The following is a 24,804-nucleotide window of genomic DNA, read 5'->3' on the forward strand; positions in this document are numbered from 1 at the left end:
CTAAGGCGTTGAAAGGGTGATTTCAAACTTCACGTGTCGTTGTTTTCTAAAAAAAAAAATGTCATTTTTGTAATTTTTCCTGGTTTGCCCTCTAGCCAGAAGTATATTCTTGAAAATAAGAAAAGTTTCAGTCGAATCGGATAATAACTTTTGGAGATACAGGTCCCACCGATTTGGATAAATTTTTTGACGCCTTGACTTTAACGACTCCCCAGTGCCGTCTGGAATGATTAATTATAAAACAAAAAATATATTTCTGTAGCTTGAGACATCCTTAATACAATGCAAAAAGTCCCATTACATTATATGTAGTAGTTTTCCTTTAATTAATTCCTATAGATCACCTTTTTTTTGGGGCTCTAGACCGGAAGGTCCCCTTAAGTTTAAGATGATCTTAAGAATAAGTAGCGACTCTAAATGTCGCCCTTATTCATAAACACAAGAATTTTTAACAATAGTGATAAACAAGGACTTTAATACGTTTACTAACGTCCGAATTGTAGCAATACTGTCAGAGATATGCCTATCCATGGTTCAAGATTGTAGCACCGTTCAAAGGGCCAAGTGCCCGCATCTCGAGAGTTAATCTGTCAAGTACATACATAGGTAGCACCATACGAAATTTAGCGTTCCCGTTGGTTTGTGATACACCAATTACGTAACAGGGGCGGATTTGGGTATAGGCTAAGTAGGTTGTTGCCTAGGGCGGCAAATTTTGGGGGGCAGAAAATTTTAGGGTGCCACCAATATTTAGGGAGCCACCAATATTTGGGGAACCACCAATATATGGGGAGCCACCAATATTTGGGGAACCACCAATATTTGGAGAGCGGCAAAAATATTGGGAGCGATAAGATTTCGGGAGCGGCAAAAATATTGGGAGCGATAAATTTTGGGGAGCGACAAAGAGTGACCCAAAAAATAGCCTCCTTTTGGTCCTACGATTTTGGAACTGAATTTTGTGCCAAATAATACCTTATAATGAGACGTCAGTCAAAAAAAAAATTTCAAGTTGAGGTGACAATTATTTTCTGAGATATGGGAGGTGAAAGAAGTGAAAATTCGTTAACGCGTCAGCCCATACGCTTCGATGTACGAACTTCTATGTCAGTCCGATAATTTAAACAATTATTTCCAAGCGTTTTGCTGACTGCTAACAATGAATTTGAACTTAGATTTTCAAAATTCACAATGACCGATTCATGGTGGAAGATATATTTAAAAAAAAAACACCCACTATACAGACATTTACATTTCGTGATTTTTATTTCTTTTTTCGTGAATTTTGAAAATCTAAGTTCAAATTCGTTGTTAGCTGTCAGCAAAACCCTTGGAAATACTTGTTTAAATTATACATAGAAGTTCGTACATCGAAGCGTATCGGTTGACGCGTTTACGAATTTTCACTTCGTTGACCTTCCATATCTCAGAACCTAATTGTCACCTCAACTCGATTTTTTTTGTGATTGATGTCTCATCATAAGGTATCATTTGGCACAAAATTCAGTACTAAAATCGTGGGACCAAGAAGAGGCTAAAAATTTTTTGGGTCACTCTTTTGGGAAGCGGTTAATTTTAGGGAGCGGCAAATTTTGAGGGGCGCCAAATTCCGGAGAGCATTCCATTTTCGGGAGCGACAAATTTTGCGGAGCATCAAATTTTTGGAAGTGGCAAATTTGGGGGAGCATCAAATTTTGGGGAGCGACAAATTTTGCGGAGCATCAAATTTCCGGAAGCGGCAAATTTGAGGGAGCGTCAAATTTCTGGAAGCGGCAAATTTGAGGGAGCGTCAAATTTTGGGGAAGCGACAACTTTCGGGGAGCGACAAATTTAATCGAAAGAAATTGGAAAAGCTTTAAACATAGAGGCTTGAGGCATCTTTAAAAACCATTCACTTTTTTTCATGTAGCGAATTAGCAATGACTCAGATGTGTGTTGCCATTGTCGACTGTTTTAAATTAAAATATTTGATGATATTTCGCGGAACGGGTAGCAGACGCTTGTTAGCCTAGGGACGCTAAATCTTCAAATCCGCCCCTTGCCAATTACTATTGAAAAGCAGGAATTATTTATTTCCTTTTTGTACTTGTACTGTAGAATTATTATTAAATGTGCGGATGGGATCAAAATGCAGATTCTGTGTTTCTAATACATAATGACAGAATACCACACTTGTCAGAAGACGTTGTTGCCTCAGAGACTTGTTCGGCAGCTACTGTCGAAGGCTTCGCCACTTATGGTCTCTGTTGTTAGATTATCTAATGCTAGACTATCTATTTAGTACAGACTACGGGTTCAGGAACCCAGTGGATCTCGATGCGCGTCGCCATTGCGTTCTCGAGATAAGCAGGGAAAGCCTCTAGACCTAGAGGACCTGAATGCATACCTTGCGGGTGATCTTCGATTTTAGCTCAACCCGAACACAGTGAGTCCCCGTACCCCGCGGGTAAGAATGCAGACCTTGCTATCTCAAGTAGACAGAGTCTACGGATTTCTTGGCAAAACAGTGTCTTTTATAGCGCATTCAGAGCTTTCCGCGCGCCGAGTACGGTTTACATATGTGTACATATTCCGCTTAGGGTTAGTGCACGCTATGTAGCCTTTAAGATCGACACAACCACTTAAATATACAGGGTGAGTCACATCGCTTGTTTACCCCGAATAATTTGTAAAGTATGTGTTCTACAAAAATGTGTATCGAAGGAAACATATGATGCTGAAAGGGATTGTTTTAAATACCCTATTTGTTTACGAGATATCAAGGTGATCTTGAATTTTTTAAATGGATTGCGCATCTGTTTGCATTCAAATTTAAAAGAGCAGTGAATTTTCTCTAAGAAAGTATTAAGGCTTATCTGTCCTAAACCTAATAATTAGCGAAATATTTGCAAAAACGTTGATCATGGTCTCGCTACATACCTTAGTTACAGTAGGTGCTGAAAGTGTTGCCCGTACTTGTAAGTACAATAAATTCACTGCCCTTTTTCATACTGCAGAAGTTATTCGAAGTCGACAAGTTACTTGACTCACCCTGTAAAACGATTCCTACGACATTATTTACCCTATGCTACAGAACAAAGCACAGTATAACTTTTGAAAAAGTATTCTCAACTTCTAATTCCACTAATCCCTCAATTACTGATCAGTTATACGTTGTCTAATTCCTAACATCTCAACTAGGTACCTCTTTTTCCACTCCCGGCGTTCAAAACGTCCACATGCATCTTGCGAATTCATTCCAATGCATATTCCATTCGCAACTCAGTTATCCTAAGCAGCCGATCCCTTACACCCGGATCCCCAAACACTTGTCGTTCACATCTGATGTTCTGCGCGGTTCAATCACTCTGAAAAAACGAAGAATAGACTCCGTGAGGAGCAAGGTGCATAGGAATTACACTGTTCCAAGTAGCGAAGGCGTCGCGATTGTATTGTAGACCCAATCTCTGTCACAGTCTGTAACACGTGCAGAGTCACTGGTAACGAGAGCCTCGTAGATGATGGTCAGCTATTGCCAGCGGTGTCCCTACGCTGTCCGCGCGGTAACACGGCGACTCGGCTGCAGAGGGGGATGAAAGAGCACCGGATATAGTTGTGCGGTCGGTTATACGAGGCGAGAAAATATAATCGCGACGTTTCTCCTCAACGAAATGCCGTTCGTCTCTCGGAGGAATACGGAATGGAAGTCGATATCCGAGAAGCAGCCGTTGCGGAGCACGTTCGCCGCGACACCGCGGGAACATGTGTACGTACACGTCCGCGTGAAATAAGCGGAAGAGGGAAGAAGAGTGTTCGCGCAAAGGGATCGTGGACGTGGGACACGAGGGGGCGGAGGGGGCGCGATAAAAAGAGACGCCAGCAAGTCGATCGAAGCTGCCAGCACAGAAAGGATGAAATACACGGACTCGGGGGCAGAACTTGGTGCCAGGAGCCGCGTCGGTGTACGATCTACTTCGATTACACGCGGGCTCTGTGGTTGCAGAACCTGTCGGCTGCGCGGGGATTAATTAGAATCGAATATCTCAGAATTTAATTGCGCGATTAAAGCGAGACGATGCGGCGATTAACCGAAACAACGGGCTAATATCTGACTTCGCCGGGATGATCAATGTGATTGTCGCCGCCGAGCCGAATACGCGCGGCCTCTCGGTCGATTTGTTAGCTCTTAAGCGCTCTTTGGTCCGTTCCACGGTGTGTGGAATAATTTAATAATCTTCCGCGGAATAATTTAATATTCTTCCGCCGAACAACGCCTGTGCGCACGTGCGCGTCGCATATAATTTAAACGAGGGAAATAATGGTCTGACCTTTTGTCGATTTTTACCTGTCTCGGGCTGTAGATCGTAACAAGACTAACTTCTGCTGGAGTAATGGGATGCGGGTGATAGGAAGTAACAGTGGAGCCCGGGTGCATTTGAATGAAATCTGCTTGGTGAAATTTGGACGATCCATCCCCGGCAACTTTTTCCTGCGACTGTTTTCATCCTCATCCTTCATCACCTCGAGCTCAACGAAACCAAACAGATGGAGAAGGAAGAGGAGTAGAGCCAACTTTAACTTACCATAATTTGCATGCTATTTTTATGAACGTGCTACGAATTGATTGGTGAAGTTCTACCGATGATAATGAGTCCGAACAAAGATATAAATCGGTGTAGGGGAAGGTGGGGCAAGACAGGTGGGAGGTCAAGACGGGGTACCCCCCGTATCTGGAGATACAAACGCACTAATTAAAATTGAGCATACGCGTTAGGTGCGTGGCTATCGGCGCCGTCAGTGAGCAGCGAATCAATGAAACATGTGGACGCATTACGAAGTTAGATCAGAATTTATAATTTATTGGGACTTCCTTGCTTTTTCCTTATTTTTAGCACCCGTGACAGTGATGTAATAATATGGAAGATCTCCGGTACATGTATCTGTGTCTGAGGCAGAATTTAGCTAGCTATGAGGTACGCATGTTATTTTATACTTTTGTAAATAATGTTTCGGGCAGTGTTCATATGATTGCAGTGAGAAGGGGTATGATGGGGTAATGAAAATGAGAGTTACCCCATCATACCCCTCACAAACCTAGAAATAAAAGTCAAAGTTTCTCATTGTTCCAGGATCGTTAGAAACTGCAGACGGAAGACGCATCAAGGAAAATGATACTTCTTTTTTATTAATTAGTCCAAAAGAACTGATTCCCTTGTGGAAATCTCGTTTACTCTCAGCGCATCTCTTCACTCTTCTCGTCAATCTGTTGACACCAATTCTTGGGAGCAAAACATTACCCCGCTCGCGACAATTTGAATGCGCTGACCCGACTAATTCCACGTGACTACTAAAGCACTTAGAATATTGATGAATATTTTTGTTACACCTCTTGCGACTAAATACTCACAATCTGTTAGATAGACTACTTTTTGTAGTCACTGATAACTGATAAGGAGAGGTCACAACCTGGGCGAGTGCTCTTTGGACGAAGCCAAGCTGAGAATGTTGGAGCCGAGATGTATAAACAAATATCAGAGTATAAGGGCCCACGCTTGCACATTTTTATAAAAATGACTTTGAATATTAAAATTTCGAAATCGTCGTATTTACTTCGTTTCTCTTGCTACTCGTGGATCTTGATAAAAGCAATAAGAAAATATTACACGAGAATTAAATTTTCTGCTGCGACGTGTTTCCTTAACTCCATTAAAATGGAACTGCAACGATAAATGTAAATAGTGAATAATTCTATAAAAATGGTACAACATTCATCTGATAACGTTCAAAGCTTAATTTACCTTTGTATAAAAAATTTTGAAGCAAGAAATGTAAAATGTAATTTGGTATAATATATAATCTAATATAAAATCGATTGAGAAAATATATGTAAAGAGGAATATCTAATCTAAATCCCGAACCTATTTGGTAATTATTTACAAAAGGGTAGTCCGCACCGATTTCAGTGACCTTGAAATATGTTGTCAAGATCAACATTCTGAAGACATTCAGATTTTGGGATATTCGCAAAAAATTGTGATCGGTAGTTGGTAAGGGTCAGATGGTTGAGCGCCAACTACATATTGGGATATTTACACATTTTTTATCTTAAATTTCCCATAAGTTGGCGGCTCCCCTCACGGGGGAAACTGCTTTCACTTTAACGCATTTAACGGAATACATTATAATCAAAAACTCAATTGTTTATTTAAATTATCGATCGTGAGGCATTGTCGTGTACGAATTTGTATCCCCTTCACGAAAATCGATAATGTGTAAAGTAGAACTGTTACTACCCGCCCGCCGGGTACTCGGGTACCCGTGAAATACCCGGGTAGACAAAAATTACCCGCGAGATACGCGGATTGACAAAAATTACCCGGCCACCCGGGTAGACAGAAGTTACCCGGCTACCCGGGTATGCATGAGATACCCGAGTAAATGAGTTAATTGAGAAGTCCGATTTGACAGCCGATCCTCTTCCGACTATCGATCATTTTCGACTGACATCACTAATGAATGGAATAAACTTCAAGCAATTAAATGTGACATTGTCTGCGCGGTATGATTATGAAATTATGACTATGATACCTAGAATGTCTTTTGATCAGAATGCGAAAATTGCGAACTGTCGACGTTCTTTGCACTTACAATAGGGTAGTTCGCCCTATTACAGTGCTTGCCCCTATTAGCTTAAGAGTAGAGGAGTCAGTCTTATCTAATCCCAAACAACTCCGTCAGCCGTTATAATAGGAAATAGGAATGTAGGAAGGTGGGACATTACAAATATATTAATTGCTGTGGTACATGACAATGCAAGTAACATGAATGCATCGGCAAATTTATTACAGAATTTAAAATGCAGCATTTCGTGTACTGCGCATAATTTACAGTTATTCATAAAAGGCGCCCTTCATAATCGTAACGCGCACAGAATACCACATTCAGTTGCTTGAAGTTCATTACTGATGTTAGCCGAAAATGATCGAAAGTCGAAAGACGATCGGCTGTCAAATCGGACTTCTCAATTAACTCATTTACTCGGGTATCTCATGCATACCCGAGTAGTCGGGTAATTTCTGTCTACCCAGGTAGTCGGGTAATTTCTGTCTACCCGGGTAATCGGGTAATTTCTGTCTACCCGGGTAGTCGGGTAATTTCTGTCTACCCGAGTAGTCGGGTAATTTCTGTCTACCCGAGTAGTCGGGTAATTTCTGTCTACCCGGGTAGTCGGGTAATTTCTGTCTACCCAGGTAGTCGGGTAATTTTTGTCTACCCGGGTAGTCCGGTAACTTTTTTCTACCCGGATATCCCACGGGTAGCCGGGTAATTTTGTCTACCCGTGGGTCTCATCGGGTACCCGGGTAATTTTGTCTACCCGTGGGTCTCATCGGGTACCCGGGTACCCGGGCCAAAAGAATAGCTCTAGTGTAAAGGAAACAAAATCGATCCGATAATTTCGAAGTTTTCATGTTCAAAGCCATTTCTTATAAAACTGTCCAGCGTTAGTATCTAATTGTTTAGGATTTGTTTACACTTATCGGTTTCAACATCTTCAGCCCAGTTTGGACCAAGAAGCCTTCGATCTAGTCGTTACCTCCTTTTGTCAGATTTGCCTTTTATCGATTTTGATAAACCAGTGTTTGACTTGAGGAATGCTTGTCGTTTTCTTAATGATTTCATTTTTGGTTTACACCCTGTGTGGGTGGAAATTGGATAACGTGTAAGTTGTTCTACATTATTTAATTGTGATTTTAGACTACCCTTTTAGTCAGTCTTGATCAATATACCACCAAAGGAGGTTAACACGGTGTAAAATTGTATTAACCTTTTCAGACCTACAAAATGCATGTAACAAATTGATCCAAATATTTCAGTGATTATAAAAGTTGCTGTAAAAGCATCTAAATCTGAGGAATGTATATCTTAGGATATAAACATTATCCAACAGATATTTGTCACTTATTTTATCTAAGGATAAAACAATTGGACTAAGTTATACAGAAAGCTACCAACCCTCAATGATCTGAAATTCAGTAGATTTAGTTTGAAGATTTTAACTGTTAAAGAAAAGTAGCTTTATTTCTATCGGGTGTTTTATTTCTTGTTGGTGTTTTACAATATCTTTTAATGGGTTATTTAATAGTGACTAGTATAATCAGTGTTGTTTTAAATTTTCTGTAGTTTTTGTTTTTAAGCCTAAAATGGAACTATGACTTGGTAGTTTTAATAATTGTATAATGTAAGAGGTGTCCTATATGTTGGTAATTGTTTTGCAAAATAAAGATCTGTATTTAACTAATTTTTTGTCATTTTGATGGTTGGTAGGTTTCTGCAAAGCTTGGCCCAATTATTCTGGAATGCTCCACTAACAGGATCAGGTCTTTATACCACTAGTATCCTGATAACTTAATATCAAGAAATAATGGTGGTGATGATAGAGGCGTGGATAACTGCCAGCCACCGAGCTTTGCGAACTTTGCAACGAACAAAAAACATTTTTATTTAAATATACAGCTACGAAATATACCAAATGGTGTGTTTGTTAGGTGTAAGAAATGTACACTAAATATGTTTTGTTGATGTGTTCGGTATAGTGCCACAGTGTTCCTATTTTCTATAACATAGGGTGGTGGTACGTTCTTCATGTGATGTAAATATTTTTCCATTTTTTATGTTTGCTTTGTGCGAATGGATGTGCTTTTCTACAATCGCCCGAGGTATATTTTCAGAGACATGACATGACGACTGTGGCTACTACAAACGAGAGATTCCACTTTTTCTTTGGGGACCTGGTGTCCTGAAATTCTTGGAGCTCAGCCTGCAATAATTAATTGTAACAGTTCCTGGCCGATGCACATGGCGGACGTTTGTCCAGGAATCCTGGTTTATGATGATCACAAGTGTTGAGACAAGAGACTGGGTTTATGATAAAAACGAGCCTACCTTGTTATTTTTGAGATTGTAATTCCTAGTTCCTAACTTCCTAACCCAGACCTTTCCTATATAGATTTTAATTTGTATTCTTACAGTCAAAGAAACAAAGACTCTAATTAGGACCTCGAGCACTTGAGGTTTCTTCCTGGCACTCAGTAGCCATAAGTGTCCTGGCGAATACACTCAGAATTCGACTCACGAATTTTGGTCCGGGGTTTTCAAATTACGGACAGGTGCGACATCTCTCGCGCTGTGTAAGCTTGCAGATTGCGTATGCATAATATAAAAAGCCGCAACTGTTCTTACAACTTCACCTTTACCCAACACTCTCCAAGATCATCTTGGAGGAAGGAACTAATACGTTCGTTCGCAATTCACAGCTTCTAAGAGTATTTAGATTTAGCGATCTGTACGTACAGGGTGTAGAGGAATTATTTGTCTAGACCTTTTGAGGTGAACCTTAGTTAAAAGAACAGTCCGATAAATTATTTGTAACACTAAAATTAATGGTAAATTTATTTTCTACATCAACGTATTCTGCGCGTTGAGAAGAGAACAAATTTAAAAGAAACCATACGTCGCGGACGAATCGTTTGGACAGAAAAATCAAATCGTTACGAAATCGTTAATTTTGTGATAGTTTTTTTTAACAAATGTCCCCCGATCCGAAGGTGCAGACTCGCCCCTGAAAGCTGCGGCAAATAATTGTACAATCTAGCATTTTGAATGATTGCAGACAGATATTATGGAATGAGCATCAATTTACTTGGTTGGGTAGGTATTAATTGTTGTTATAATTGGGAAATGATACATATTCGGCTCTGTAAACTGAATCAAAGTTAACCGCAGGTTATGTGCGAGTGTTTGAATTACGAAGCTCGTCATGGCTCTGGCATGTTTAATTGCGCGGCAATACATAGTTTTACAGGGTTTTAGTAACTTTTAATCGATAATTATATAACGAACGGGGTTTCGAAACCGAGTGTATTGGCGAACAAATAAATAATAATTGTTGGGAAGCAGAAGGTATTCGTTGGAATTGTTTTGGAATAGATGGAATTATTTCATTACATTAATGGAATGTGTGGTATTGAAAAATTTGCGCGGAGAGAAAAATGTCAGTGCTTTCGAGGATAGTAATTATAGGAAATGTGGGTGGGAAGGAAGTTTTATAATAAATTTCACGCGTGTGTTAATTTCATCTTATGGCAGCGAAATTTATAAACTTCACTCTCGTTAACACACGTAAGCAAACTTTTGAGTGGTTGTGCATGTTTATGTTCCATGCTGGAATGGAGCTGTCGCTTCTTCCCGTTGCGAGCCGAGTTAATCATATGAAGCTAATTAGGGTGAATGTCAACAAGTCGGCAGTGTAATATTACCAATATACAAGACGTATCGCCGAGTATGGTTTTAACGCTCTTTGCACCAGCGCGAAGAGTTATTTCTTAATATAATCGACTTCTTAAGTCGATCTCGTATAGATAACATACAACTGACCGATTTGAAATTTAAAATTGCAACTAATCGGAGGAATCTAATTTATAATATGGAAGCAGTTGCAGCCATTGCTTCTCTGATTCTATTATTTTCATAAACGCCATACAAATTAAAAAAAGAAGCAAGTATTGCACGTATCAGTTTGCACGTTTATTCTACCACCTTTTAAGGGTGTAACAAAAAGTTTTGCAAGTAAAAATGTCGAATTATAGCGGAATAAAAAAATTAACTTTAATCGTCGAATAAAGTTGACTCGGGTTAACTTTTACTTATGTCACTTTTATTCATTATTCGAAATTTTATATAAATAACAAATTTGCCCGTTATGCTTTTCAAATCAACCAACTCCAATTCATACGCAGAGTATAACCAGAGTATCTAATGGCAGTGTGTTGGTAAAATGTCGAAGTAAAAGTTAAGCGTGCATTTAAACGCTGGAGAAAGAATAGACTTTCAGATAAACTCCAGCTGGAGTCTAGAGTCTAGAGGAACAATGAGACGTCATAAACTGTATGGGATATGCTAGAAATAAGTTGGTTAATTAGGAAGCTCGTCCAATTTGCCTTAATGATGAAAAAAAGGTCAGTTGATTATCTACGTGGAAATACGTACTTCCTTTCCATATTATAACTATTCTTTATCTCTGATCGAGTTTTGTGTGTATGGGGGGTGGGGGGTGGAGTATATCAGGATTAACCTTTAGAGGACCGGGATTTTTTCATTGAAATTGTCAATTTTATTTACTTAAAATTTAGGCATATATACCACAAAAATGGCAGGCAAAGTATCCAAATTCTTCGGTGGCCACTATAGTGGCTGGCCCTCTAAAGGTTAAGGGTACAAATCTGTTATGATTCTCGTCATGTAATACTTAGTGATTGCACCAAATCTTATGATGAGTTTACTCGTCCAATTTAATATTTTACTGTGATGTAATGGATATATTTGTCCAAGTAGGTTAAAACCCAAATGAACCTTGTAGTCGTTCTCACGAAACTCTACAGCAGAGAAAAGGGTTTACAATTATGATAGAAAATATTCAGATATTAATGGCCCTATGGCCTTTCTTCGTCCCCAACACGAACAAAATACGTACCTAAAATTTTACCACTTATTTCTGAGATATTTTAACCCAGTTTCAGACAATTATATTTAATAACCATTAAATGAAGCGTGAATATAGTATTTAGTTTTAATGATAGTTTCTTTTCCTTGCAGGTATGTTGCAAATCTATTCATCACGGAACGCGGTCACGGTAGCCACGTAAGTGATTTTATACTACATCTAATTGATGATTAGAATTCATAAAGAGACGCAGGAAAGATGTTAGAAATTTTCATTAAATAGTTGTTTCTCATACAACAGAGATAAGATTTAAAGTGAATATTGCTTTGCGATAGTTTAATCCATTCCTTCTCGATACGTCACATATGGTGTATAACTAAACCGATGGTCCTAAAATTCAAGGACTTCCCGGAGCATGCAATGTCCTGACGCAAAAAGGCATCGAAAAGTCCTTTACCGTTTTGGGATCTGAGGCTTCGTTCTCGAGATATTAACAGTTGAATATTAACGATCCAACTTCCGGGCCGCGCAGTTTAAAGCCGAGTCAGCTGAGCGCGGAGGAGTGACCAATTGCATGCACACGCAGGGGGTACGCGTAGATACAGACCCATGCACATAGTAGAGCCGACTGCGTTAACTCATTTTCACGGTTTGAACCAGCGCGGTCGGCTCTACTGTATGCGTGGGCCTGTGTCACTGCTCCGCGCTCAGCTGTTTCGGCTTTAAACTGCGCGGCCCGGAAGTTGCGCCGCTAATATTCAACTGTTGATATCTCGAGAACGAAGCCTCGGATTTCCAAAACGTAAAGGACTTTTCGATGTCATTTCATGTCTCCTAAATGTTGGGTCACCCTGTATAGTGCCACGAATACATGCACTATACGTGCACTATATGTATATAGCGTACTGGTATATTTGCAAAAACATACACAGCTCTTATAAATATGCAATAGAGATTGCGTAACAGTGTAATGTAGCCGTATTTTCAATACCTAATAGAGAAAACATAAATATCAGTTATGTTATTTCTAAAACTTGTACAATTTTTCACAGACACTTTTACCTGCCAATTCTATGTTCAACTCACCTTGTATGTCTGTATATATTGATTTTGAATTAAGGAAGAAATCGTCAATGACCATTTTTGGTTTTTAGTGTAAAACGTGTAATTGTAAAATGTTGGCGTTCGGGTACAACTAAAGGCACGGTGCAATAGCAATATCACACTATACTTGAAGTTGAACCGTAGGTGGTTAATGCTTGACATCATCACTTGGGAAATCGACCAAGAAACAACGATATGAGTTTACCAGGAGGATCTTCTGTAGAAGATATATCTCGTTAGAATGCACGAGTCGACGTTCGTAGTCAGGTGTGATTCGCAAGAAACGCAATGTTCTCGACGAATGGTTTTTCATGGAACTATTTTTCTGGTTTTTCGTTTCCTGTGTTTGAAATTACATTCGGGAAGTTTTTGATTATCGCGCTGAGAATCGTAGTCGATTGGTACTTTGTTGATTTGCTTTCCTTTTAACAATCTCTTGTTGCGGGTTGATAAGTTTAAGTTACAGTCCACATATGGAGCGAATTTCTTTTCAATAGATCGCTAAATAAATGCTTTCCGGTTATAGAAATCACAAACACTTCTTATTATAAACATTTCAGTCGAAATAAACATCTGTATCCACCACACACGATGGACAATCATATATGAACATGTTATACTTTATATAATTAAGCACAGACTCGTCACACCGTTATAGAATGTGTAGTGTTTTAATTGGCACTACATTACTTTGCTACCAGAAAATTACGAGGACCGAGAGTAATCTGTTTACGTATATTCTAGATTCGTTTTTTTAGTTAAGTCGAGTTTGTTTTTGGTTTTTCTGCATTGTATGATTTTAATATCATTCATAGGGTGACCTGTCCAGTGAATGAACATTTTTAAGTTTCATAACCAATGAATGAACTCCTAACAAAATCAACAAGACCTACCTTGAACTAAATGAAGTACTTAAAAAGAACTTAAGTAGTTTAATAAAGAAGTACTGCATAAACTTCAACGTGAAAAGAGCGCGATAGGTGTTAATTTTTCGTATGATATGAACAGTGTTCCTTCACTGGACAGGTCACTCTATACCATTTAATGATGTAACATTCTTCCACCCTTCTCCCAATTTTTCAGTGTGCGTTTACACAAATACAGTACTAAGGTGGCCCTTATGTATACGTGTCGAATTTTTTTTGTATTTCTTTGCTCTCACCCCCTAGAACGGTGCCATTTGATAAAAAAATAGTTCCCGAAAAAGTGTATTGCAGTCGGACAACAGGAAAGGGTGCGGACCAGGCCTTAAAGTTCAGAATTCATCAATGGTTTGAATTTGAAGAATTTCTCAAAAACGGTAAGCCGTATCGAAATTTTGTTCAAACAATATTAAAAGAGCAATCAATTTTCTACAATTTGTGTATATATAATTTTTTCGTGCTTCCAACCATTTTTTAGATAATAGCGTTTGAACATAGACCACTTGTGCGGCGTGACGTATTGTCTGTACGCGCAAAGCGCAGACCTCTCTATATTCAAACGCTATTATCTAAAAAATGGTTGGAAGCACGAAAAAACTATATGTACAGCAATTGTAGAAAATTGAATGCTCTTTTAATATTATTTTAACAAAATTTTGATAGGGCTTACCATTTTTGAGAAATTCTTGAAATTCAAACCATTGATGAATTCTAAACTTTAAGGCCTGGTCGGCACCCTTTCCTGTTGTCCGCTTGCAATAATCTTTTTCAAGGATTATTTTATCATGAAATGGTACCATATTAGGGGGTGAGAGCAAAAGAATTCGCAGATTTAAAATAAAGGCCACCCTAATACAGTACTCCAGAATTATGGAATAAAAAGCACAGAAAAAAAACCAACAAAATGTCCATTCCAATTAATACCATTAATACCTTGAATAGCGTCGACGCGTTTTGCACGCCGATAGATATGCATCCTGTGCGTGGTTTTGGCATGCTTTGGCGATCTGAGAGCATCGAAAGTTTTATCCGAGAGTGGTTGCTCTGAGAACAAGCCGAGCAAGGATTTCGCTTTCTACGCTTTATACAAAACTTTTCCAACAGATACGATCGTTCGGAAAGGTCTGACCAACTTACAGGGGCATTTCTCAAAACCTTGCGCTACTGAAAGTGCTAATAGGATTTCGGCACCTGATTAAATGATTTCTATCAATTCCACTTTTATTTCGGTTAAGGTAAATGTCCCAATACTTGGACTTTTAAGGTACGGGGGAAACGCGATTGAGAATTTTGCAGTTACACAAGTCGATTTATATAAAAATGATTTTGCAATTACGTGGGGCACTGCGTGTACTTTATCATTAAAAAAAACAACATGTTATTGAATTGAATAATTTTGTAAAATATTGAAAATTCATAGTCCTTACGATGGCCCAATTCCTGGACAGCTTAACCCGCTGTCCCGATTTTACTGTCCCATTACCTGGACACATGATGAAACATCAGCAATTTGGATGTTTTCTAGGGAAATTAAATAAAGAAAACAAGACAATAGTTTTTCCTATTGGCATATTTTTTCTGTATAAATAATTTATTTTAATCAGCAAACAAATTTGAGTAAAAACAATCTATTATTAAATGATTAATTTTAAGATTATGTATATTATAATAATTGCTAAGGTGTTAAATAACGATTTTAATATTGAGTCAACAATAACTCGTACTTATTTCACAGTTTGCACACATGGTCAGGTTTAGGGCCGTTCCGGAATTTCACTGTACCAGTAGATAGACTCGCGAATAAAAAACTAATAGGACCATTAATTTTAATCTTGCAATAAAAAAATAATACTACAAGGTACCAGTTTTCTAAAAATGTATTAGTTGTACCAATATACTAAACATTATTAATTATATTCGCTGAAGAAAAAGTAGAGACTCTTTAGCAAATCAGATAAGAACAATACTAAAATGGTGTAAACTGGAGAGTTCAAGAAAATTTATTTTTATTACGAGTGTTACAAGTTTACTAAAAAAAAATGTACATGAATATATTTTATTAAATATCTGAATAATTGAATAAAATAGTTATTTTATGGATAGAGCGAATATTAAATGTAATAATCAGTATTATTTACACTAGTGTCCAGGTACTGGGACATTTACCTTATTGCACTCGTCCCGTTCGTTCCGCTATTGCAAATTGCAATAACGTTCCCTCACGTCCACTAGCAAACGCGAGACCACATCAATGACAGACTCCGCGGAAGCCATTTGACAATGCTCTGAATCAGCCGAGTTTTTTAACGTCCTCCGCGAAACTAGCTGAATTTGCGGATCGTAATCCGGAAATCCTTCCAAGTCGTCGTGGAAATGGAAAAATCGGTAATTCTTTTCGCGGCACGGGACGTTCCCAAATCTGGAATAACGAATGTTTCCGTTTAGTGGGCTGTGAGAGATGTTCGATCGTCAGTAAAAGGGGAACGAATCGTGAAAATGCGATGAGTCAGTAGTTTGGCGACGCGTGCGTTATTTTTCGCGTCATTTATTGCCGCTTAAGCCAGGCCTATCTTGTCTCCTTCTCTGCTGTTCCCTTTTGCAGGTGAAGTTCGTTGACCCAACAGAATAATGCCATTGACGTGAACCAATCCAGGTACTGACGAAGTCGAAGTTCAGACTGCCTAACACACAGTTAGGGCGTTTGTCGCCGATGTGACAGGTTTTGCGCCTAGAGATTCTGAAATACTCTTGGCCTTGCGACTCCAAAGTAATCTCACGTAGCTTTTAACACCATCGTCACAAATTGAAAATTAGTTTTCAATGGCTAAAATCAAGCGTTGGTAAAATTTAAAAAAATTTCTACGCCGTCAGTGAGCGCTGTTTACAACTGCAAACTACGTAGCTACCTGCACGCTACTTTTTTAATCGTGTGCGCGTGAATATGGCAATGAAGTTTCGTTGGAACGGACGAATTCAGAGGTTTATTTCGAATCTATTTAGCCTTAGCAGTTAATAGCAATTATATAAATTGCGTGCAATCAATTACGACCATCGCCAGTGTTGTTTGTTGTTACATTCACTTTAACGATAGCCGGCGAATAAACAGCAGCGCAATATCGGCGCCAACCCTTTGGAAATTTTTCGCTACGTCGGAATTTCCACTTCGGAATTCCATTATCCTGTTTAATTATCCAGTTCAACAGTATGAACAACAGTAGTTTTCATTTCTCCGCCTTTTATTCCCTGGCTTGATACGCGTAAAATAATATAACAACGGTGCCTGCTGGAATGACGGGACTTATGACAACGTACCTGTATACAGTCATTTCCACTTGCACGTGCGCTGGTAGGGACCGACTGCTGTCATACAACCGGGGAAATGGCAAGCAATTACCACTTCATTATTTCACGCTTGGTTGAGTCTTCGCTCGAGCTACTCGACAAGGAGAGTGAATATACTGGAAGTGAGTGAAATAGGGCAGCAGCGTGAGACCCCCGGCCGAACCCTGGCAGCCAACAGCCGCAAGCCGTGCGTGCGGCATGAGTCACCAACTGCATGGGAATTAAAATTTCTCATATTTTTTAGTAGACCTTCGTAAAAATATTACCGACGAAGTGGTGAAATTCTCCCGATCAGAATCGGTTCAAATACGACGCAATTCAAAGTTTCCAGTCCCACGCGCCTTTGTATGTACCTAGATATGAATTAGGTACACATTAAGTGTAAATGAAAGTACACCGAATTGTATCGTGTTTGGACTTATTTTTATCGGGAAAATCTCACCAATCCGTCGGTATTATTCTTACAAAGTTCTATAAAAAATATATATATTTTAATTATCTGTAACGGATGTCTCATTGGTTGTAAATTCGCGTTGAATAAGCGAAAAAGTGGCGGGGACAGTCCGCTCATATAGAACGGGCACTTCGACAAGCAGGGGGTGGTGTACTTTGGACAAAGTGCTCTTAACGTTAATTTCATTAGAAGTTCTTTGTTTATTTTTTTGTTTAATTTCGTAACTCTTTCTAATTGGAACGCCTGTGTTTAGATTAAGCTGTTGCTTCCGGGGTGACGTGACATGGTCGTGTCTTCCAGTGAGAAGACTCCTGCTTAGAAATCGGATATATTATCACCGCTTCTTTTTGTGTATTTCAACGTCGCAGCAACTGCGCTTAATCCTTGTACAACGAATGCGGGGTCATTTTGATCCAACTCTGACGAAGTCGATCACGATGTTACATTTGTGACGACAGTGGCGAAATATAGTATAAGATACCTAAGCTGCAGTAACATTATTTGTAAAAATCATACAGGAGATACACCTATTTTATGTATCAAATATTTGTACGTGAATATTTTTGTTTATGTATTTTTTATTGCCTATTCATGTGGGATTAATTCATTTTATATTCGATTTTTTCGTGAAACCCGTTTACCATAGAAATATGTTGCTATGGGTCAGACTGCTGACCCTGCATTCGTCTTACGTGACCATATCCACCATTCGTCTTCCGAGGGTTAAGTTGTTATTAGCGACGAAGATTTATGATTAATGGAACTTTAGAGAGCTAGACTTATATTGTGTTGTAGGGCATTGAATCTTCAAGGAAGAAAGATAATTTTCAATATTTGGTAGGAATCAGTGAAAATTTGCAACTCAGGTTTGCTCTTATTCTAAACTGTTCACAGTTCAGTTACCCGAACGTTCCGACTATTTTCAAACTGTGCAAGGTTGTGTAGAGGTGTGTGCCCATTTTCGGTTTTACAGAGTGTTAACACGTCCCCGAATCGAGATGGTGATTGATTGATTCCGGAACGTGAAGAGGGATTTTCTGGCCCCATCGCCTCCGGCGTAACCGTAAGTCGCTTGTCGCAAGTGCGCAACGGGGCTAAAGCTAACCTACACCTACATACATGGCAAATCATTAATGCATACCAACTTTTGAAGAAACAGAGACTTCCATTCTCGATGAAAAGTGCTTCGCCTTCGGTGTCGTCGTTTCATCTTTGGATAAGAAACCACAGTTCTTGCTGGTGTCTTATAAATTGCAGGACACTATGCTTGCCATTATACAGACCAGGTTGTCGACGACCACGAGGTACACAGGGATATATGAGTTCGTACGCACTTGGTCACGACGAACAACAAAGGTTTCTGGTCTCTAGTCGACCAAGTGGCCGGCAACTTGTCGCAAGTGCGCAACGGGGCTTATTCCCAATGCGTCAGATAAAGTGCGATCTGAGATTATCAAAGTTAGTCCACAAATTGGATCCCTGAGCACATAGTCACTGTCCTAATATAATCCCCACGCTTCATGCTCCATCTCAAAGATTCAAATGGTACCTAATCATGTTTCCTCAATAAAGAGGACACAGAACTCAAGTTCGTCATATTCTTCAAGCAAATGAATGTTTAACCTGTCTGGTACCAGTTGATGTTGGTGTTAAAATACCCGGTATGTAGGTTTCTCGTATTTGTCCATAAACGTTGCTTCTCTGATTACGAAGTGACTAGCATTCCAGCAGGTAATCATTTTCCTGGTCTGATATACTGTAGACTGGCAACAACCGTGACGAACCATGGGCTAGACTGACTCGAGGGTGAGAGGACTGGAAAGCGAATCCTATTGCTTCGTACGCGAGCAACATCGAGCGAGTTTTCACTTTCCACATGGTCACTTTTCAACCGCACGCACTCGGAGAAAGTGGCGTACGCGGCTGTCGAACGGAATCGAGCGCACTTCGTCATGAATTTCGTTTAATTGCAATACAGTTATTTTTTAGTACTACACTTGAGACTAAGGAATCTGGCTGCAGGCTGGACAGCTCATTTAATATCGTACAATAACCTTGTAATAGCTTTCAAACAATCGATAGTTCCGGCTTCGAAACCGGGGTTCAGCAATCTGATCGGCTGATTCTTTTCCTCGTTACACATCCGAACAAGTGGAACGGGTCTAGAGAAAGTATATATCAGCGTACAGTAGATATTTAATACTCTACCAAGGCGCATCAAACCGCAGTTACAACATTCTCTTCAGCGTCAGTGATAGAAACTTGTCATTATCCATCGTTATATTATACTAGCTGAAATGCCCGGTGTTATCCGGGTTAATGCAAGTTTAAAAAAAAAGTGCAAACATTTGAACCAATGCACTGACGTCCCAACTAGATCCGATCAGAATAAAAAGGACAAAAATAATTTTGATACCGGTCTAAATGACTAAGAATAAAAGCTTGGGGCGTAAATATTGAATATTAAAAGTTATGCAAAAACTAATTGCTGAACGGCATGATTTTGTCTTGACTTTTAATCTGTTTAGATCTCAGGACAGATTTTGAATTGAAAATACGTAGAGCATTATAAATATTTATATAAAAAAGACATTTCAATATTTACGCCCCACGCTTTTATTTTTAGTCATACGAGGGAATTCTTCTAAGGCAGTTATTTAGGCAGATATCAAAATATTTTTTTCCATTTTAATACATTTTAATAAAAGCTTGTTTTTAAAAAAAAGTCTACTATAAATTATTTTTTGTTTTTTAGTCGTCGAGGATTTTAATCTTTATTATCTGCATTAAATTCTATAAAAGCTTGTTTTGTAAAAAAAATCGATAAATTATTTTATGCTTTTTAGTGAAAATATTGTATTGTGATCGGAACTACGTGTGTGTGTGTAAAGTTTCAAGTCGATCGGATATGTGGAAATGGATCACAATTGCCTTGCAACTTGTAGAAAGTTGTGGCGACACGTGCAATGAGTACGCCGCCTCAGTACGACCACGCTGTTTAGCCTGGCCATCGGTGATATCGGCAACGCATCGAATTTCGGCGCCGATGCGTCGCGCTACGTCGCAGCCTAAAGCCGCGTATACACTTGCTCGTTCGGAGGCGCATTCGGTGCGCGTTCGGGGTTGAGTGAAATTTGCGGCGTCCATTTCATGGTATTGTTCGGATCCGAATGCGCGCTTTGATGGATCGCCAGCAAGCGGATCGGCTCGAACGCGCGCCGAATGCTCGCCGAATGCTCGCCGAATGCGCATGGAATGCTCGCCGAATGCTCGCCGACTGCTCGCCGACTGCTCGCCGAATGCTCGCCGACTGCTCGCCGACTGCTCACCGAATGCGCGCCTAATGCTCGCCGAATGCTCGCCGAATGCTCGCCGAATGCTCGCCTAATGTTCGCCGAATGCTCGCCGAATGCTCGCCGACTGCTCGCCGACTGCTCGCCGAATGCTCGCCGACTGCTCGCCGAATGCTCGCCGACTGCTCGCTGAATGCTCGCCGACTGCTCGCCGAATGTTCGCCGACTGCTCGCCGAATGCTCGCTGAATGCTCGCCGAATGCGCGCCAAAGGCTCGCTGAATGTTCGCCGAATGTTCGCCGAATGCTCGCCGACTGCTTGCCGACTGCTCGCCGACTGCTCGCCGACTGCTTGCCAACTGCTCGCCGACTGTTCGTCGAATGCTCGCCGAATGCTCGCCGAATGCTCGCCGAATGCGCGCTGAACGCGCACCGTACGCGTTCCGCTCCTCGAACACGCGCCGAACACCGGACGAGCAAAAAATCGGTGCACGCCGAATGCACATTCGGAGCGAATGCCCAGGTGAATACGCGGCTTAAGAGTTCTCTGAAAGCGGCGAGGATCGTCGTCGATACGATCGGATAAACATCCTGTAAGGCGCGAGAGACGACGGTCCCCAAAGATCCACGCCGAGAACCCTCAAGGCAGTCGATACGAGTCGATCATTGAGAGCGGTGCGGACGACTCAACCGCCAACGTCAACCGTCTTAATAAAGACTACGATTACAGCAATCCCTTGCGTAATTCACTTTCCCGTCACCCACAAAGTCATAAGTTGTGAGAAAAAAAATTGCAAGTGAACAGGTGCCACTGGCAAACGCGCTTGTGAATGATCCGCGAGCATTCTTCCTGCACCAGCTAATTTCTTCTCTCATCCCTTGTAAATTAACTGACTCTTCCTGCCACAAGCTTGTGTCTTTCCCCCGGTAATGAGGAAATAGACACTTCTTCCGCAGACAACACTGTACTATAGAACTCTGGGTTTGTTTTAAAACCGCAACAGAGTGGAGATAGCGAACACGTGGACCATACATGGATAAGTTAAACTCTAAAACACTTTCTCTAGTCAACAACTCGGCACCACGCTAAATTAATTGAAAGAGCAACTCAACTTTTTCTTTAATATATATGTGAACTCGCTAGGATCAAAATCTAGCGATACGATGTTATCACATACATAAAGCGCTCGAAAACTTAAGGATGTATCGGACCTACCTTCAAAACGGTACCAAGTTGATGACAATTTGTGAGATTGTTCTTCGTAATCTTCCTGATGTGCTCCAAAAATTTTAAACGAATTCACTAGACAGTTGCTGTGTTACAACGATTTTAATTTTCACCGATTTCACACGTAATCTTCTATGGAAAGAGACAATCTTGACAGATAAAACAGCTGAAAAAATGTTGAAGAAATGGTACCAATGTTTTCAATTCTTTTGTACATGGATAGATGAAAATATCTGCCGAGTTTCAATTGTTTTCACTACACCTGTTTTAAGGAAATAAATTATAACTTGAGAAAATTGAAAAAGCATTTGGGAAGTGAAAAGTACCTTTCTAGGAGTGAAAATAAGACTCCAATTGTCGTTCGAGTTCCTTACATCTAGATTTAATATGCGCAACACGTAGATATTCAAGTATTTCAAATTTAATATACTTTTGACTAATATTGTACGTCCGATACATCCTTAACACTGATTATGTATGCACACACTTTAAATCCGAATATATCAAAAGCTATTGAATATGATGCTAAGACTTATGTAGCCTTTGAACGTCCAGCATGTACAAGGTGTTAAAAAACGAGGTCTTTAGGGGCTTGTAGTGAGTAAAAAATGCTTCATTAACATACATTCACGTCGGTGTTTATGTCGACGGTGCTTTGTTTCAGAAAATTGCCATTTTACTTACCTATAATGTTTCAATTCGTTTTTGTTTTAGCTCACTCTTAAGCGGCCCTCAGACGCTGATACATGTTGCAGTGAAACATTGACACATGCATCAACTCCCAGGTTTCATGAAACTGGCATCTTGCTCACCAGCCAGGAGGGTGAGCAAGATGCAAGGTGCATATATCAATGTTTCGCTGCAACATGTATCAGCGTCTGGAGGCCCCTTTATTGTTTACGTTAAGCGATGACATCGCCGCCGTTGTTCACGAAGTGTTAGCTGAAAAACATCGAGTGCATTGTTGTAACTTTGATTTTCAAAAAGCATCGTGCATATTCAATTCATTGGAAAGTAAGTTGATGCATGCAAATAGTTATTAAACAATTACAAAATTGTCATGATTAAGTATTCATTTTTTATCAAGTATTTGGAAGTTCAAGGAATGTTTTTAATTGAATAAACGTAATAAAAATAATTTGTTAATCATAGAATGCTGAAAATAAAGGAATTATCTGCAATGAAAATGATACAGATATTTTTAAGTACAAAGAAGAATGGAAGGTCAATCGTTGCAGCAAGTAACGTCAGATTTTATTAAACGCAAAGAGAGGCATCAGGATAGTATGTAAAACAGATACGTAAGACGGGAAAGGCTGAAGATTTAATAAGAACGGGAAGGAAGAGAAAAGCTACTCTCTGTCTAGATCAGGAAATAATTATAAGAGTTAAAAAAAAATCATTAATTACTGCATAACACATTAAAGAAAGCCTTTCGCTACCAATTGGTATAACTCCAGCAAACTCCCACGTCCATGAAGCTAACATACCTACATGGCTGCATATCACGGAAGAAACCTTGTATCGCTGCTTGGCATTAATACTGACGTACCTAAAAAAAAGCAAATTTTACAGGAAAAGCAGTTTCAAATTTGCATCGGACTAATAGTTGAACACTACTCATATAATTTGTCTGCCCTCTGGTGTCAAACAAATGAAGTTTCAAACGTGCCGTGGTACGTGCTAAAAATACTGTACATACCTATGGAATCAATTTGTGCAAAAAAAGGACATTTTTCGAGCGATGCCACTATTAATGCCAAGCAGCGATATAGGTAGTTAACCAAAGTAAATGCCAGGAAGCATCACCGTTGTTACGAGTTGCCTATATATTTGTATTTACAATTAGTTGCTCGGTGACAAATTATTTGGGGTATTGAGAGCAAAAGCGGACTAACCCACATTTTTTTGCGAAATTAAGTTAGTAGCAATAATGCATTCCACTAGGAGGTTGTACTAATCATATAAAATAGGAAAAAGTAATTTTTTTCAATGTGGGTTAGTCCGTGTTTGTTCTCAATGCCTCATTTACGCCCGATTTCTTCATCTCTGGGCAAAGACCCGGTTAGCTAGCGGCCAGCTAGATGCTATCTGCCAGATGGCAGTAGCGTCTGTTTCTTCACGCTTTTGGATCCTATGGTTAACTGACTGAAAGGTTGACGCGGCAACGCCGCAAAAAAGGTAAAATCGACCACTTTACCCCATATATGAGCTACTCTCTGGGGTAAAGTGAGCAGAAATAAAATACGTGTTTTAATGAAGGGTATAATTATAAAATCAACTTTGTTAGAACTTTTAAACTATTTAAACTATTTTTTTTTCATTTATTGACGTAATGAAAAAATGAATTCATTTATTGACGTAATGAAAAAATGAATTCGTTTATTAACGTAATGAATGAAATGAATTTATATTACCTTATATATTGAAAATAATTATTTGCGAGGACGCTGGAACCACCACGCCGCACAGTGGTCTGGAATTAAGAATTTGGTGACATTTGTCTATAGCTTTTAACCTATATAAATTATCGAAACGAAATTTGCGCCAAAAAATAGGAAAAAAATCGTCCCGTTCTAATGATGCATAACTTAATAATTTTTACATTTATTTATTTATTCTTTTTTCAATGTTTTTAAGTTAATTGTTATAAAAAAATTTAATAACTGTTTAATTGGTACTTTATTCAATACTCTTTTCAGTGGTTTAAGTCGCATGTTGAGAAAACTCTTCGTTTCCAAGATATAAGGAAAGTAGTCGGAAGAACAAAGAGGTCCAGGTCGAAAATCATTGCGCACATCACTCGCGCATCTTTTCTTTGCAGCTCAGCTTACCCCGGTCACTTTGCCCCGAATGTGTACTCAGTGGAAAATTAATTATTTAATAATGTTAGGATTAACGTTTTCTCAAACGCGTGTACATGTATGTTTATAAGCTTGTTACAAACACGCAGAAAAAAATGGAGTTAAAATAACACATTTA

At 39.4% G+C, this 24,804-nt stretch overlaps 1 protein-coding gene across 1 annotated transcript in view; it reads left to right on the forward strand.

Moving 5' to 3' along the window:
• Window positions 1–24,804, forward strand: part of LOC143369799 (furin-like) — a 431,604-nt gene that overhangs the window by 343,248 nt on the left and 63,552 nt on the right. Inside the window, exon 4 of the mRNA XM_076814185.1 lies at window positions 11,632–11,677. Coding sequence (XP_076670300.1) covers window positions 11,632–11,677 — 46 coding nt within the window. The remainder of the gene's footprint in view (window positions 1–11,631; window positions 11,678–24,804) is intronic.

This window comes from Andrena cerasifolii, chromosome 6, assembly GCF_050908995.1.
Source record: "Andrena cerasifolii isolate SP2316 chromosome 6, iyAndCera1_principal, whole genome shotgun sequence".
NCBI classification, from domain to species: Eukaryota; Metazoa; Arthropoda; class Insecta; order Hymenoptera; family Andrenidae; genus Andrena; species Andrena cerasifolii.